This window comes from Enoplosus armatus, chromosome 1 (assembly GCF_043641665.1).
Source record: "Enoplosus armatus isolate fEnoArm2 chromosome 1, fEnoArm2.hap1, whole genome shotgun sequence".
Lineage (NCBI taxonomy): Eukaryota > Metazoa > Chordata > Actinopteri > Centrarchiformes > Enoplosidae > Enoplosus > Enoplosus armatus.
The window spans coordinates 1,892,501-1,910,379 of record NC_092180.1 but is presented as its reverse complement, the minus strand read 5'-3'; the positions used below and the strand labels follow the sequence as shown (position 1 = coordinate 1,910,379).

Sequence of the window (17,879 nt, the reverse complement as noted above, 5' to 3'; positions counted from 1 at the left end):
GATCAGCCCTATCCATCACATTATCAAGGATGCTAACGATCTGATGCTAATGATCTGATGCTAATGATCTGATTTTGGGAAAACGTCAAAAAGTTTCAGATCGCAGTCAATCAATAATGAACTTCAGTGTTAATGGCCTCCACAGAACCGCCTTTAAACACTATTTATGTCAAGGACCACTGATGGATGTGTGTCAGTTCAGTTTGCTTCTCTACTCTGAAGATCATCAAGTAAAACAACAGCCAAGCCTCAGTATTTGCCTCTGGGGGGGGGCCAGGAGGGCGTCTCTCACTGAACAGCAGTGGACAGGAAGCGATGAGCTCCAGATGAAGTCACTGGCAGTCACGGTGCTGCTGGAATAAGGAGTTCACTGAAGCATAGACCTTTGGGTGATCTTAATCAAGCATTTCAGCAGCAGTGCATGCTTATCATCCAACCCCATTACATGATTTAATTCCTCATCGCCTCTCTGCACTGATTGTAAGTGGCCCAGATGTACTTTTCCTCTGAATCCAGGCGCTTAGAGGAAACCGGAGTTCAGGAAGCTACACAGGAGATGCTTTTGTGAAAGCTGAACCAAGGCAGAGGTTACAGGGGGCAGCAGAGGACGCTCGTTGGATGCTTTCAAGCTTCATTTTAATTGATGAGGTAATATGAGATGAAACCAGGTAACCAATAAGCAACGGGAAGCACAATCCCGATTTATCCCTCATTATCATTCCACCGCCCACCACCATCACCATCACTACTGCCATCACCACCATCACCGCCCCCACACCGATTCTTTTCCTGTTCTCCCCTGGTTGTCATGGAGACACATGGTTGTGTATAACACGAAAGCAGGGGGGTTGGGAAGGAGGTGGAGTGGCGTTGTGAGCCGCTTGCAGCCAAGTGGAACATCAGCAGAAGCACCAAGCCTGCCAGATCCGAACCAAGGAGGGGTGGTTGAGGACGCAGGAGACTGAAAATCAATCAACAAGCAATAAAGAACAAAAGTCCAAGACCAGGAGGAGAAAAGAGCCAGTGGTCCTTTCTGAGGAGAGAGAGCTGGGTGCAATTAAAAGACGGGGTGTTACCCACTCCAGTACTCGGGGACTGGGGGGGCCAAAGTCATTGTTGAGTCACAACAAGTAGAGTTGTACTAAAGTGAACCTACAAAAGAGAAATGACTTTCTTTTCCAAGAGAGGTCAATAAAGGCGGTGGCTGTGTATCACTAAGCAGTCATTAGTGGTCGATATTCTCAGACTTTCTTAAGATAAAGACACGTCAGATTATTTTCAAACATTTAAAAAAAACAAAAAACACAAGCTTTAGGCTCTCATGCAAATAGGAGCAGGAGCAACGTGGGGGTTAGTACTAATTCATGACAGTAGAAAGGTCTTCATCAGTCTGCGTCTGCACGGGATGCCGCTGTGTGAGCCTACGAATCCGACGTCATCTCTCTGATGTCAATACACGTCAACGTTTTTGTAACCTCAGTTAAGGTAATACAGGGTGAGGCAAGAATAATTAACTGATTGATTTTTTTTGGCCATTCGGGGGCTGCTCAACGAGCTGTAAACACAACACTGATATATTATCACATTATAGGCTTAAGTTCATGTTGCTAATGTGTTAGCCAGCAGTTACTATTTACTCCTCCTGCAGACACAAAGCACCATTAGCATTCCTTTGGAGTCTTGTGTCTGTTAACCTGATTAATGTAAGTCCTGTCATCTGTGTTTTTACTGTCTGTCGGCTGTTTGCTGCTGGGCAGGTAGTGTGCAGAGGGTTTATCGGAGCACTTGGAATGAACCATAAGGCTAACAATGCTGGCTGTAAAACCAAAACAACGAGCTGAAAGATGCTAAAACGCTCCGTCGGGCTGAGGGGGACTATATTCTCTGTGAGTTTGAATCCTTTCACATTACACTCATTCAGTCATTTGCTCCACTTGTAAAACACATTATTGAAGCAGCTTTGATGAGTGATGCAAAGTGCTGCAGGTCACAGCATTCTGGTTCATTTGCACTGAACAAATTCGCCAAAACATATCAGTTTCTACATTTTCACAGTTGCATGATTTTGCCCGTGTACCCCCATTAACTCTGAGTCGTTTTATTTTAGTTTCAGATGCTATTGCTGCTAATAATTCTCACCGAGGAATTAGGAATGGGGGGGATGGAGAGTGGGGCTCCCTGCCAGCATCTCTTGAGCTGCTGCACTCAGCAATTGTTGCTATGGCACCAAAACTCAGCTGTTCATTGGGGGTTTAAGCTGAACCAGGTAAAAAAAGTGACTGTGTTTGCATTTCAAGTATTTATACACTGGAAAAAAACGACATGACAAAATGTCTGCTTAGGCTTTGTCGAAACTGGTCTGATGGCATGGGCCTCTGGAATAATGTGATATGGATATCTGAGTACTTCGACAATACTTTGGCATACTGTACTAAAGTAATTCACTGAATAATGAGGCTAAGAGAAGCAGAGGGGGAACTCATGTCTGACTTACAGTATGTGCCAAGGGCGATGGGAAGAACAAGAGAATGTGTGGGGGCAAAGAGGGCAGCATATAAAGGAAGGAAGTGGAAAAAACAATGAATAATAATAATGAGGACTGGAGAGAGGAATTAGATTAGAAGAATGGCGTAGAAGACAGTGCAGAAGAGATATAAAGCTCATGCAGATGAAAATGGAGTGAAAGGAAGAAAGGTAAATGAAATTAGGTTTTGTAGAGAGGATGAAAAGCTTAGACGAGCACAGAGGTTAGATTGGAGAGTCAGAGGAAGTGGAGAGGATGTGACCAATTATTGGAGGGGATTGTTAAATAAAGAAAATGATTTTTTATCTCTCTGAAAGCCCTCTATCAAGAGAATCGGGCACTCTGAGAGGATGATAGGAGTTTTCTGTGCTTCAGCTCAAATTCTTTTCCTTTTGTTGTATGCAACAATGGTTATCAGGCTAAGCTGTGGCACACACACACACACACACACACACTGTCAGACACTGCACTGACACATGATATTATCAAATGGCATGGCCACACACCCACACGGTGTCCTAATTAAGAGCACACGCAGCAGCGCAACGTAAGCGTGCCTCATTCAGCTGTGGCAATCGCTGTTTATTAGCATCTGCACTTTCCAGTTAATTTGGCTCCTAATGATGGTGTTTTCAAGCAGTTTCCTCTATTGAATTGACAAGCATGCTGAGTGCCCCCCCCCCCTCCTTAGAGATTGTTATACATGCTCAAATAAAGAGCCATATGTATATATAAAAAGGGACTCATTAGCATTAGCAAAACCTTGATGAGAAAGTGTAATTACGTAATAATGTACGCTCCCACCTGCGTCACTGGCATAGATGAGATGGCAAGATATACTATAAGGCCACAGGTTCATGGACAACCATGTGGACATGTAGTTTTATATATTTATCAGACGTTACTCAGTCAGACAATGAATCTTAAAAGTTCCTACACAAAAGCTCCCAGATCATATTATATGGCCAAAAGTCCACATCTCCATTCTTAATGCAACAGCATGCAGTGATATTTAAGACACTGACTTCCTCCCAACTTTGTGTGTCAACAGTTTGTGTTTGTCTCTTTCCTGTTCAACCATGACAATGCCCCCCCCCAGCGGTCTCCCCGGGGATCTGCTCATAGGTGGCATCAGGCAGCCCAGCCGGTGTTGGCCTGTGGGGAGCCTCAGCGTACATGACGCCTCCCTGCTGTGCTGAACTCTCTCTGGGCCCTTCTGAGGTCTGGTACAGCGGGTTGGACCTAAACGCTTCCCCGTGCATAAAGAAGCTCCATACAGAAGTGGTTTCCCCAGTTTGGAGGACTTGAACCCGCTGTGAGCCAGACCTGATCACCAACATCAGCGTTGGACCTCACTAATGTTCTTGTGTCTGAATGGCAGAAAACAAACAAAGTTCTATCCTAATATATTCTCACACTAAGAACTGTGTGATATATATTGTATTCCTGGAGTTATGTGTTGGAGTAGTTCACATGTTGTAATTTGTCGTTTGATCCTTTTTCCCTTCATCTACTTCTACTTCGGTTACTGATTTCCTACATTTCCAAGAATGCAGGCCACTCAGAAAACAGGCATAAACTTGTTGGATTCAGCTCTTGGCTCCATGTGTAGGTGGAGAGTGCAACAGTGATAAAGATAGTAAGAGCAAGAGAGCGAGTTTTTCCACTCGAAAACAAGTGAGAGTCCACAGCGTGTCTAGTGGCTGCTTGTTGTTCTGCTGTTGAGGCTACTGTCAGTAGAACAACTGCTGTTTGTCTCTTCTACAACAGATTTCTGCCTGTATGTTTGATGGACGCTTGTACAAAATGTTGGCTGCAGAAAGCATCTCTTGATCTGAGGGAGTTCAACCATTTCCTGTTATTGCTTTAAACTGATGAAAAAATGTTCTGCTTTTACAGAAGACATGATGCCGGACTGGAAATATATTTCAGGGCAATAATTGGACGGTTGTTTTTTTGTATATCTGTGACACGATCATATTGTGTGTATTGTGTATACCTGGTATTGTTATACAAAATTCTGGTGTTCAAATGAATCATTTCAAGCAAAGTGTGCTTGTCCTTGTTTTACACGTCTGAGGAGATTTGTCTGATGCTTTGCATAAGTGGAACACGACTTACTGCATTGAGCGTGAACTTGATTATTCTACACATATTCTATACATATTCAGATATGCAGAAGGGTGACGAAAGGAATAAGCAACACAAAGTGTCTTGGTGAGGCGTTGGGCCTCCAGAACAGCTTCACTGCTTCTTGTCAGAGAGTCTCTGAACTCATGATGATGATGATGATGGAGAGCTCTGTCTAACATGTCGCTCCAAAATCTCCCATGTGTGCTCAGCTGGGTTGAGATCTGGTGACTGTGAAGGCCACAGCATGTGATTCACATCATCTTCATCCTCATCTCAACATTCAGCATTCATTGTGCCCTGTGCGGAAACATCTGCGTTCGTCTGCCTGTTTCTCCACTGAAGGAGTTCACTATACTGATGTCTGATCATGTCCCAGTCGTGTGTTGTGCATGTAAACGTCATACAGTTTTGAGAAACCTGAATATGTTTCCAGGAGCTCTCCGATGGAAATAAGGAAAGCGTGGCATGTCCATCCGAATCAGAATCAGAAATACTTTATTAAGTAATCCAGGTTTCCGATCATTCGCTGCCACGAGTGCAGGTGTGTCTTTGACTCATTCATTCGTATGGGACCAGTCCATGGACGCTGCAGGGGTGGCAACCCAGAAGGTTGAACCTGGCTCATCTGTCATCTGATAAGGCACTGCGTTGGCCGGTCAAATACATGCAAGCGCACATTCCTGGTAGATTACTGTGTATTTCTAACAACCAAAAAATAAAACTATTGACACGGTGATAAAATTGTAAGAAATCACTGTGTGCAGTGTTTTGCTGTCTGATGAGTCTTCAAACCTGCTGAATGTCTCACTTCATGTCTCACCTGAAGCAACACATCCATGTTTTTTCAGTCACAACTCAGTCACAAAAATTACAACCAGAAACCTGAATAATGTTCTGATCATGTTTACAGAGATATAAATAAATGAATAGAGAGAATGTAGACTTTAAATCTACAGCGTAAGTGATGTTTAAGAGACAACCTCACTGGATGATTGTTCTAAATTCCTACTTCAATAAGTATAATGCAACAGAGCAGATTATTGATCCTGCACGGCACTCAGAGACAAATAAAGCTGCACGTAACATCCATCCATAATCTATACCTGGAGCCAATCCCAGCGGACACTGGGCAAGAGGCGGGTCCACCCCGGACAGGTCGCCAATCACAGGGCTGACACACCCGCTCACATTCACACCTGTGGGAAATTTCTTTTTGGAGTCGCCAATTAACTTCTAGGGTTCGTTTAAAGATCATTTTACATCACAACGTTGTGTAACGAAATGTACATTTGTAGTCCCTTTATGCTACACACACACACACACACACACACACACACACACACAACTCAGAGCAAAACAACAGAAAACTGGAGAAAGAAGCTGCTCTGGTGGTACGGCACCGGATGCAGCAGCAGGGTGAACAGGCTGTGAACTTAAGAGGGAGGAAACCAGAGCACCCAGAGAAAACCCACGCAGGCACAGGGAGAACATGCAAACAGAACCCAGAACCTCCTTGCTGTGAGGCCACAGTGCTAACCACTACGCCGCCCTGCCGCCCTGCACGCAACATCAACACGGAAATGTAAGATACATCTAGGCCAAGGCTGCAAACGGAGCACACGGCTGAACGTTCAAACTCTGACTAACACCCTGATGTGATCTCCATTCGGCCCGTGCTCACTCCCTGATGAAGCGCTCCACTGGAGTGGCTGTGGAGGACAGTTGAGGACCCTGTGGGACTGCCTTTCATAAACGCCCGCCTGGATAAGGCTCTTTTGTAACTCAGGCGTAGGTTATGAGTCAATCATTCCAGCTATGCAGCTCTTAGTGCTGCTGGGGTTTTTTTTTTCCCTGGGATGGATGTGCTGCTGAAGCATACACACCTCAACCACAACCAACACAAACATACAAGTACACACACATTCATTTACTTCTCTCAGGATAAAGAAAAGTTCCCTCTTATCTAATGTTATCTAATCATAAGCTTATATGTAACACCAGCTCATATAATTATGCACACACTCAAACTTCAGTACTTCCTGTATCATTCTCATGTACTTGGGGTCTGAAATAACACAAAGTGGTTGATTGATTTGTTGAAAAATATTGTTTGCTTTAACATGCTACTGTCACGTCACAACCTTTTTTGTAAATGTTCTTATGTTCTCTTGAGTTAATTGAAGGATTATCTAACCCTTCATACAAGCTCTCTTTAAAAAAAAAAAACCCTTTCAGATAAAGTTGGATAAACTCAGCTAGAGCTGTTCTTCAGTGATCCTCAAAGTTGACAGTTTGCAGATAAAACACTGTGTTTTAAATAAGAACAAGAAGCTAATTGACTGAACAGACGCTGTCGAGGTTCGATTCTCGCTTCTGGTTCTCCTCTAAATACTGCTTAACTGAAACAAATCTAATATTGTCCAGAAAGACATTTGCAATCCCTGACCTTGACCATTTTGCACTGTTGCCATGGTAACAAATGAGACGAAGAACGTGCTGCTACTAAAAATGTTTTCCCTACACTGAAAGCAATCTTCTATAATCGCTTATACATGCAAACGGCAGTGAGGAAGAGCGTTTGTTTTCTTACTCTACCTGAAATGGACTCTGGCTGTTGTAGTTCTTCACTTCTTTGTCGGCTCCACGAACAAGCAGCACTCTGGCACAGTTGTCCTGGGGAAGACAGACAAAACATATCAAAATACAGCTGAGAAAATGTCTAAAACAACCCTGATATCCTTTAATTCTCCTACTTTGTTGAGAAAAAAGGCTGATTAGCTTCCAGTGACATCAGCAGAATTTTCCAAAAGCAGAAGAAGTCAGTAGAGCAGGAAGTGATCAGTGTGGCTGAATGTCTGAACATCCCAGCACTGACACGGTGGAAGGAGGAAAGAACAACAGAACATCTACTACCTTTATCGGGAATGGAGCTTCACTCGCTGTTAAGTGTGTATCTATTGCTCCACTCAAAGAGAAAGAGGGAGTGAGGGCGAGAGAGATAGATAGAGAGGCAGAGAGAGAGAGAGAGAGAGAGAGAAGAACAGAGAGATGGAGAGTGCTGAGGGGTTTGAATCTGCTGCACAAATCGCCCACAAAGTGCTCAACCACGCATGTACTGTGCACACACACATGAATATAAATACTTTTTTTAGATCCACAATAAGCTATTGAGAGTTGAAAAATCGCTCCGAGTCTCACACAGATACTGATACACAACCAATATAGAAAAACAATAACCTGCACTGTGTTTCCTGCATCACAAATATTTCTGATTAGACATTTAGACGTCTTTATTTTGAGACACGCACGAGTGTGTTATTTTTACTCCATCTGGAGTGTAGCAATCCCACGACATATTTCTTTTCTATAGAGGCTACATTTATCGCGAAGCCTCGAAATGGAAATGTGTGACATAGATCAGAGCTGAAGCATTTTAGAATATAATTAGAAGCAGCGCATCAAAAGAAATGCAGGGACTGAGGAGACAGAAGGAAGAAATGTGAGAGAGGTCAAATCTAAATGTCCACGATGCTGAGGATAATTCAGGACGTGGAAGCTTGGGCACCGTGGAAACTTCAGCCTCAAATGGATTTTTCTTGTGAACTTCATGTTGTGTTCGTGTGTGTAGATCACTAATGGAGAAAGATGACAGTGGAAGTACAGAGGACGATCCTCACATATTCTCGCCAGAAGTTTTTAGTTTGCCATGTTTTTATGCAACATTCGGCTCTGGAATCTGCTCCGAGTACTCCATCTATCAAGGAGGAGTGAGAACTCATGCATATTTATGACGTACAGTATCAGCCGAATAATAATAATCCAGGTTATATCAACCCCCTCTGTTTCACAGATGGAGCCATCATCATCGTCTTCAGTGATTCAGCTCTCCAGCTTTAAATGATTCTATATTTTTATAATCAACACAAACTTGACTGTCTATAGGACCCCCCCCCCCTGATATTGTCCTCAATATCAGCTGGGATCAGCTCCATCCCCCCCACAACCCTCTAAGGATAACCAGCCAGAGAGAATTGATGCATGGATTTTCATTAGGAACCAATGGGCTTGTGGCTGAGTGCCATGGACAGTGCAGGGACATATGAATGATTGGATATTGAAACGGACTCTTCCACAGCTAGATGCAGCATTTCACACCTACGACCTTCTCCTCAACCTCCCGTGTAGCCAAGAAACGTGAGCTGGTGTAAAGGCCACGTCATAAAAAGGTCATAAGGACATGGTTCTTTTACAGAAAAGAATTATCTCTCTTAAGTGGAACAAATGTTTGCTTTGGTTCAAATACACCAGTGGGCTGTTTTAGATTCAGAGCTGTAGTTCTCGGCTCAACTGGCCACGCTCCAAGGCCAATGTGCTAAATGGTCTCAGATGACTGGCTGTACAAACAAGGGTTAGAGGCTACTGCTGATATTTGGCTAAACCGGTTTAAGTGAAGAGGTCTTTGAGATGGTTCTTCTATTCTGTGCACATTCAGTTAAGGGATAAGGCTGGAGTTATTCTATGTTTTCTTATTCAACAAATCCCATGAAAAGACCACAGCCTGCTATGTGTTAGTCCATCTCTAAATACTTTCTGGCTTCTCTACCCTGTCTGTGGCACTCTGCACCAAGCCCATTGGTTCCTACTGAAGATGTGAGTCTTTAAAAGTGGCTCATCATTTATCTTTTTAAAAGGCTCAGTAATTTTTCCTAAAACAGCAGATCACTGTAGATTAGATGTTCCACATGTACCCAGCAGACAGAATGAAGGTGAGCACAGAGCATGTCAGGCCGTCAGGTCAGTTCAGTAAGATCTAATAGGTGAAACTAGTCCACTTATACAATGTGCAACAACATGTTTGCCTTAGCCCAAATATAACCGTCTTATGTCTGTTTTTCCTTAAAGATTTGACTGAGTTTCTGGACATTTTTAGAATTTGGGAATTCTGTTTCAACATCCCAAAGGACTGACAACACTGTCATCTGCTCCTCTAACAACTTCATCTTTTTGACATTCATAATAAATGAGTCCCGTCAGTAGGTTGTGGCTACAATGAAGTGGATAAGTGCAACCTTCCAAGTCTGACTCAAGATAATACTATATAATAAAAAATAATCTAATGTATTATAAAACCAACAAATACACATTTATAGGATATAACTAAGAGGACAATCAACCACAGGAAAAGAAATCAAATCTGAAAAAAGGTACATGTTAATCCTCGACAGCTCAGTTTGAAAGCTGAAACTGTTTAAAATCACCCTGAAATCAGTTTTGAGTGAGACTTCCTGGAGGGGCCGTATAATATCAGCTCGGCTGTTAGCGCTGCACCCTGTCTCACCCAAAGTTTTCCTCTTGTTTTAGTCAGTTATTTATTTCACCTCAGAATTAACTTCTAGTTTAATCTCCATAATGTGACGTTGTACGTCTGCAGCACGATGTTCCACATTTCATACCACATACGACAGATTTGACAGAACTGGCTTAACCATCTTAAAATAGCACCAGGTCAATCCAATAGTGGTATGTGATCTCATTCACATTACACACACAAACACACACATCTATACCCCCCCCCCCGACTCACCTGGTTGTATAGGGCACAGATGTGTAAAGCAGTGTTTCCCGAGGCATTCTGGGCGCTCATGTCTGCTCCATAGAATAGCAGATGCTCCAGGTGCTGCACATGGCCATGACGGCAAGCCTGCGCACACACACACAAACACACACACACACACACACACACACACACACACACACACACACACACACACACACACACAGTAGCTCAAAGCCTCTATCACTTCCACGGGACAGTAGTTGCAGTAAGAGGCCTCTAACACTAGATGTCAGTGTGCTGTAAAGGAGATAACATCGAGATGAGCAGCAGCTGTACCCTCAGTTTGAACCCGGTCATTAAACGATAGATAGATAGATGAATATGAGGGGAAACTTAAAGAAATGAACAATTGAACTCATCAAGGCAGAGTGTAAAAGACGAGGCTGAGCAGGAAGCTATTGCTTTTCTCTATAAATGGCATTAATGTTTGGGGTTGTGGTGACAGCTGCCAGTTCGCTGTTCGGTGAAAAGGTTGAGAGGTTTGTGAAGGAAGGACAATAACTCGAATGGCTGCTTATTAACCAAAGCAGGTTACAGTAAAAAAGGATTTCATCATGTGGGCAGTGGGATTGAGTTTTTGCAGGCAAAACATTTGGCTGAATGTATTTGGATATTTGATTTGTCTCGACTTTCCACATCTGTTTCACTGCTGCATTAATCTCACCTCCGCTAGTTCAAATATTGAAAACTATATTCAAATGTGTAACGTGTCATTTTTTCAGACATTGTTAGTTGGTGATCTCCTCCTTCCTAGAAGGACTCCTGTATTTTATTTATCTCCAACTAACGACTTTCTCGTCAGCCTCAGCTGTAGTTTGGGTTTAGTCCTAACTAGAAAACGTTAGCATGCTAACACTCTAAACTCAGATGGTGACCAGGGCGATCTTTATACCTGCTTAGCATTTCAGTAGCGTGACGTTAGCATTGAGCTCAAAGCACGGCTGTGCCTCGCAGAGCCTCTAGCATGGCTGGAGACCCTCAGTCCTGTTTCTTGACAAATAACTTAAAACAATTCAAATATTATCCACCTTGTTGTTGGACAATGTTCTGTTGTTTCAGCTCAAATCATTTTAGCGCTGCCTCTCGTCCAATGTCAGCTGGGATTGGCTCCAACCCACCGGACAAGCGGTTACAGAGAATGGATGGAACATGCATTATCCTTAGTGAGTTATCCAGAATGAGTTGGGAGATTGAACAATACAAGATGTTATTAATGATCATGAATTTAATATTACTACGATTCTTTTGTTATGGTTTATTTCTATGTTGTGTAAATAGTGTGGATTTGGTCTGAATTCTCCAGGATTTTATGAATGAATAAACACAACCTTGAACTGTGAACTAGCAGCAGCCGTCCTGTTCACCGTCCTGCCTGACAGCTGATTGCTATCGTGTCTGAAATGGGACAGATGGGGGAAGGCAGAGATTTTGCAACTCGACAGGGAGAGATATAAGCAATCTGATAACGCTGATGGCCTAAACACGCACATACACACAGCACCGTGTGGGGACGCTCATAGTTTTTCACTGCTGCAGGGCGGCTCTCCTTAAATGACTTTATCTACTTCACCGGGTAACAGCTGCCAAGACGAGGCAGCCGGGGAAGGCTGCGCGAGTCTGTGTGTGCTTTAGTAATGCTTTCCCAATACAAGCTGTTGCAAATAACAAAACCCCTCTGTGCTGGCGTGTGTGCACCTGGTGAATCAGCTGGTGTGAGCGCGTTTACCTGGTGAACTTCATGCCAGCCGTTCTCGTCCTGGCAGCAGACGAAGGCGTGGTGGTTCAGCAGGAGCTCGCAGCAGCCCGGGTCTCCTCCCACCACCACGCTGTGATACAGAGGAGTCAGACCACGGCTGTCCTTGTAGTCTGGTGAAGCTCCCAACTCCAGCAGTGTCTGAAGAGGGACAAGTGTGTGTGAGGGGGGGTGAGATGGGGGGTCAAAAACACACAGAAATGGGAGGAGATGTATGAATTATTAAGCAAGTTGAGTCATTAACTTTGAACTAATTCAGATTTGTAAGTTTGGGTGAAAATTGTCTCTTTAATGGAAGATTCATAATAATAATAATCATTATCATAATAATAAACCTTATTTCTTTTTTTAAAGAAATGGTACAAGTGCTTTAATCTGTCACAAAAGACAAAGTACAAGTGATTAAAATATCAAAGTCGATGAGGATAAAACAAAAAAAGAAAACTGCAATTATTAAATTATTCATAAAAGTGCTCCGTAAGACAGATTTAAAAGCTGAAACAGATTTTGCTTGTCTTGGCTCGTCGGGAAGGACTCGTCTTTAGCCTTCACTACAGTCAGAGGCATCATCCCTTCAGCACCTCATGCTGCTGCTAAGTGGCAGGTCTGTGCAGGTCTGGATGCATCAAAGTCTGATGTTGCTTATGTTGGAAAAAGATCATTGTCAGGCTCGCACTGCGATTCCAACTTGGAAGAAGAAATGCGCATGTGAGCAGGTGAGAGAAGACGAAAATGGAGGAGAGCAGGTTCCTTTACCGTGAGTGTGACCTGGTTCTTGGACCGTGCAGCTTTGTGGAGGGCAGTCATGCCATCTTTGGCTCTGTAGCACAGGTGAGCTCCTCCGTTCTTCAGCACCTTGATGATGTCCACCACATTGTCCAGGTGAGCTGCAAACGTCAGCGGGCTCTCTAGAAAAAGAAGTCACAGACAGAATATTATAGTGAATGTCATTTATCTGTATGGAGAGCAGGTGAAGACCCAGAAATGTACCCAGCAGAACCCAGACGTGTTCAGGATAAAAATACATCCAGCAGGTTTGCTCTTAATAATTTAAGAAAAGCTTTGTTTCCTAATAGGAGCTAAACAAAAAAAGCTCATCAACATATTACGTCTAAAACTATCATTTTAATTACCTCTAGTAACAGCAGTATGGCACACCTCTCCTGGGACTGACACTGAGGATGTGATGACACCGTTTGTTTTCTTTGGTACAAATCACCTGGGAAAAGTCTGCTTGCGTTTTTCTGTTTGCTTAGTTTAAGTTCACACTGAATAATAACAGGTAAAGTGCAGCTTGAGTCACCAGACATGTTGTTCATGAGTTCTTTTTCTGATTTTTCCAGAAACTTGTGGTTGAAATAAGCATCGGCTAAGTATCACGCAGTACCACGGAGACATGTCCTTCAGACTAGCTCAGGTTTAACTGGTGTTTCCATGTTCCATCCAGACTGATACGGAGTCTGTAGAGTGCGTTAAGTGCGTAATCAGAGCACTGAAACACGGTGGGGGGAGATTTTGGCAGAATAAGTCAAAACAAAGTGACCCGCTGTTTTTTGGTGTTGAAATGCTTCTCGAGTTTTAAAGGCAGACAGCGTAATGCATTTATCTTTGAGCTACATAAAGAACATTGGCTTGACGTGGTTTAATACTACCTCAATGAATGAGATGACTCTATATAAACAAATCTGACTTTAGTCTTCTGTACCCTGAGCTCAGCCTACCAGGGTGGCGTTATTTTCAAATGTAATTATTATTATTATTATTATTTTTTCATTAAAATGTCTTTCTTTCGGTGTGACTATGCCAACTGCTTCCACCCATGCATGTCACGTGTTGCACGTATTTATGCAATGGACGGTGGGAAGAGCAACGGGGCAGCTTCTATCCAATGCAAGCTAACTGTAGAAGCTACACTAACGGTCAGTTGTGGATGAAGTTACAGTTTCCGCTTGGCTGAATTACCAAACCTGATTCCCAGCTGCATCGTGTATTTCAAAAAGAAGATCTATTTTGAGGTTGTTTCCTGCAGTTGGGCTTATATTACACTCCCACTTCTGACAAACAACAAAACAGCTCACTTGAAGGAGGACTGAGACTCATTTTTAGTCTCTTCACTGTGGATAAGTGGTCGGCATTCAAGTGTGAAAGACACTCACCTGCCAAAATGAGCTAAAGGTGCACGCTCCAGATTTCAAATAAAGTGTAAATGTGAATGAGGTTAGCCTCGACACGAGGCTGTGGCCTGCCAAGCATGATGTCTGACAGAGAACGAGCACGCAACAGAAAAGGTAAAAACACAACTCTGCTCTTTATTTGGGATTTTACAGGTTTTCTTTTCAGTACACTGTTCAGGTTGTTGTTACCTCTTTTGCACTCATGTTAACCAGGCTGATAAAAGCAGGTCAACTGTCACAACTAATTAGAGTAATAAAAACTTTGTTGTGATTAAGACATCATTAGACAAGTCAATCTAAATTAGGTCATCAAAATAAGGCCCTCAGAGACGTGATATGTCCTCATTTTCTTTATGTACGATACAAGAGTCTTTTACAGTATACTGTTTTTGCAGTTAGTATACAAGAAATCAACATGCTTATCTGTTGAATCCTCACAGGTTGTGCCAGCGGATGTCAATTAAACCTCAGCTTTAAAATTCTACAGTTTCCATCAACAGCACAAGCATTACTTAGTATGCATACTGGCTTTTAGCACGAGGACGGCAATGTCAGTTGAAATACCTCTCTCTTTAACTAGGGGACTGACTACAATGACATTTTTTACACACATTCACGTCACCTCAAGACGACTTGAAATCACATTGGTGATCATCATTAGGTCAAACATTCGAATTTGTCCAATACAAATTTGGTTTATGACCAAATACCTGCAAAACTAATGACATTCCAATCAGCCTCAGCTGGACTGTGTGTTTAATGCTAATGATGTCAGCATGCTAACTAAGATGGTGAACATGGTAAACATTACGCCCGCTAAACATCAGCACATCAGCACGTCAGCATTGTCATTGTAGGCACGTTAGCATTTAGCTCAAAGCACTGCTGTATGCTTAGTTTAGCAGTTCGTCCAGTGTGAAGACACTATTTACTCAAAACCTGCTTAAAATGAGTGTGTAGGATCAAATTGGGACACAACAAATCCACCTGTACAGCGAGGCATTCAGACATTGATTTATGTGGTTATGTAGTGAAGGCTAAGACCTTTCTTAATTGGAATAAATCATCTTTGTACAACTTTACAGCTGCTTGATGTTGGATTTCCACAGTTTATGAGTGAGTTTGTATTCTTAACATTCTTCCTGTAACACATTTTATGAGCAGATCTGAGATGCTATGTATTTCTTTGAGTAAGCAATCTGTCCTCTTTTACCTCCCATACATTTCATATACGTTAAGTGAGTTTTTTGCTCTTTGTCAAGGCCAAAAGATGCAGCTTCTTGTAGGCGGCATGCTGCCACTAGTGCTTGCATGGTGTATTAAATGAATATGTTTATATTGACAGTTTTTCACTGTTGTAAAAATGCTGTTCTGACAGACAGCAGAGCACAGAGTAGTGAAAGGGGGATGTAAGGGAAATGACATCTCCGTGTTTGTTGTGATAGATTAGCTTTTTCAAAGTTGTCTGAAAGGTATTTCTCACATTGTACCAGTAAGAATGGCGCCAAGTGGCTTCTTCTGAAGGGATGAAAACAAGCCTTGATTTCTCCGACTGTTTTCGCAGACATGAACAGCGGGAAGAAGAGGAGTCTTTATATTTTCTTAATCACAAGGAGAAAAGCTCTCCATGGACAGCTGAAATCAATAGCTCGAAAGAGCTGAGAAACAAGAGTCCTAATCCGCAGAGATGCCTCTCCCCATCAGCAATAAGGCGTTCATTTAACAATAGCTCTCAAAGCCCATTAAGATAACCTCAATTCTCTGCTTAATAACCGTTTCTCCTCTCAGCTCCACCTTTATTTGCCTCAATAGACCTGTTTTTTTCTGGCCAATCTCTGTCCACTTAATCCTGGCTGTGCTAAGAGCACCTGCACTGCTGAGATACACTTGACATATTTATTAAATGGCCATAAATAAACATAATTGTCACCCTTAATACTCAGGTAAACCAGCGCTGGTTACCAAACGATTGTAATGAGCTTTTAAATACAAGCTGCTTGAGATGATTGCTAAAGGTTATTTTGAAATCCGTGAAAGGGAATCCGCTCTCCCAACAGAGCAGGGAAAACAGTGTTGTACTAAACGGACGCTCTTCAGAAAGGATGATTCCTTTTGTTCTTTTTAAAGAACAGCAAGGTTTCTTTCTCACAGAGTGCTCTTCATGAGTCCTCACTGGCTGATTAGTGTCCACACGTGTCAGTACAGCTGAACCTTGTGTGGTTCTCAGCGCCTCGGTAATACGAGCATCCCAGAAGCACAGCTCTTAACCCGACTCCCCACTCGTCCTCCTGCTGTGTTTTAACCACAATGCCTTGAGAGTTTCCTGTCAATCCTATGGATCGCTGACCCCCGTTCCCATTGAGCATGATACTCATCCAAAAGCCAATATGACCGATTAGAGGGCCGTGGGCGGCTGAGCAGTGATATTCCAGTTAAATTAATAATAAATAAACGCTCGACATCTGTAGGCTTGAAAGATGGGTTTAAAAAGTTTGCCTCCTTCGCCTTTGTCAGCTGTAGTCAGCTTAAATTCATGGCAGTTACAATGGATTTCAATGTTGACTCAAATTTAAAAAAATGTATGAAAATGTCCAAAGTAGCTTCTCAAACCGCAACTGTGGCATAATCCGTAACACCACCGTCAATCTGAGTGCTTAGTACGTTTCAAACGCTCATTTTGTGAAAATAAGGCTAAACAGACTCCTGTCCTCTGCACACGTTACAGCATCTTCCTCCGGCTCTAATCTATTTAAAACAATTCTACATTATTTACACATCCAGCTGTTACGGAGTTCAGGTCATTAATTAGCTTCATTAGTTGTTGGTGTCCACCAATGACTGACGGGAACATCTCTATCTTACAAAACTATTGATTATAACCACTTAAAGGATAAAGGTCTCATTTTCCATTCATTTAGCCAGATTATCTAAACTATTTTATTTTGGGGGGGGGGTTGAAACCAAAAGTGAACTAATCTGAAATGTCAGATGTGTGTTGAACCAGAAGTTGGTCTGTTAACTGTGATGGATATTTACATTTATAGGCAGTGTGGGTGATAATTTGACTGTTTCCTTTGTTTTCTCTTTCACATAAACCTGCCAACTAACTGCTCATGTTTATCTAGATGTTGTTTTCATTTTCCATCAACATGCAGCGAGAAAGTGATTTTACATTTTTACCCAATTTCACTTCACTTTGTTGTCCCATCACAACCACAGAAAACACCCCCTCCTCTAAACTCAGCGTGTGTTGAGAGCCTGAAGTCCTTTTTGGTCTTCTGAGGCTACTGTTGACAAAGATGCTCGTGTTCCTTCAATATCTGATGTTGATCACAAGCTCCACAGCAAATGAAGTCAAGTGAACGAGTGAGTGGATGTGCATGTTTGGAGATAATATGTTATCATCCTTGCCAGGTTGCCGTCCCCCCAGACAGGACTCTCTGCCTCCAAGTGGGCCTATGAGGGACGTGTAACTATCATCTGGCCTTGCATGGCGTGAAACACCTGCTCACTTTGTCTTTATGGAACATTTGTGAGCTGTGCTGAGAACACATTGACATTAGGACACAGCTCATTACTCCGGGCACTGGCTGCCCCCCCAGTTTGGTTGTGTGTAAAAACATAGAGCCAAGTCTTTGGCAACAATAGCTCTATTTACTCGGGATGCAGCAGGCTGAC

General features: G+C 42.7%; 1 protein-coding gene across 1 annotated transcript in view; it reads right to left on the bottom strand.

Annotated features, from left to right (window-relative positions):
• The window catches only part of LOC139297107 (SH3 and multiple ankyrin repeat domains protein 2-like), a 110,009-nt gene that overhangs the window by 81,118 nt on the left and 11,012 nt on the right, over positions 1-17,879 (bottom strand). The window contains exons 5-8 of the mRNA XM_070919718.1: positions 12,784-12,935; positions 12,001-12,168; positions 10,242-10,358; positions 7,253-7,330 (exon numbers count right to left, since the gene is read on the bottom strand). Of these exons, the coding sequence (XP_070775819.1) occupies positions 7,253-7,330; positions 10,242-10,358; positions 12,001-12,168; positions 12,784-12,935 (515 nt within the window). The remainder of the gene's footprint in view (positions 1-7,252; positions 7,331-10,241; positions 10,359-12,000; positions 12,169-12,783; positions 12,936-17,879) is intronic.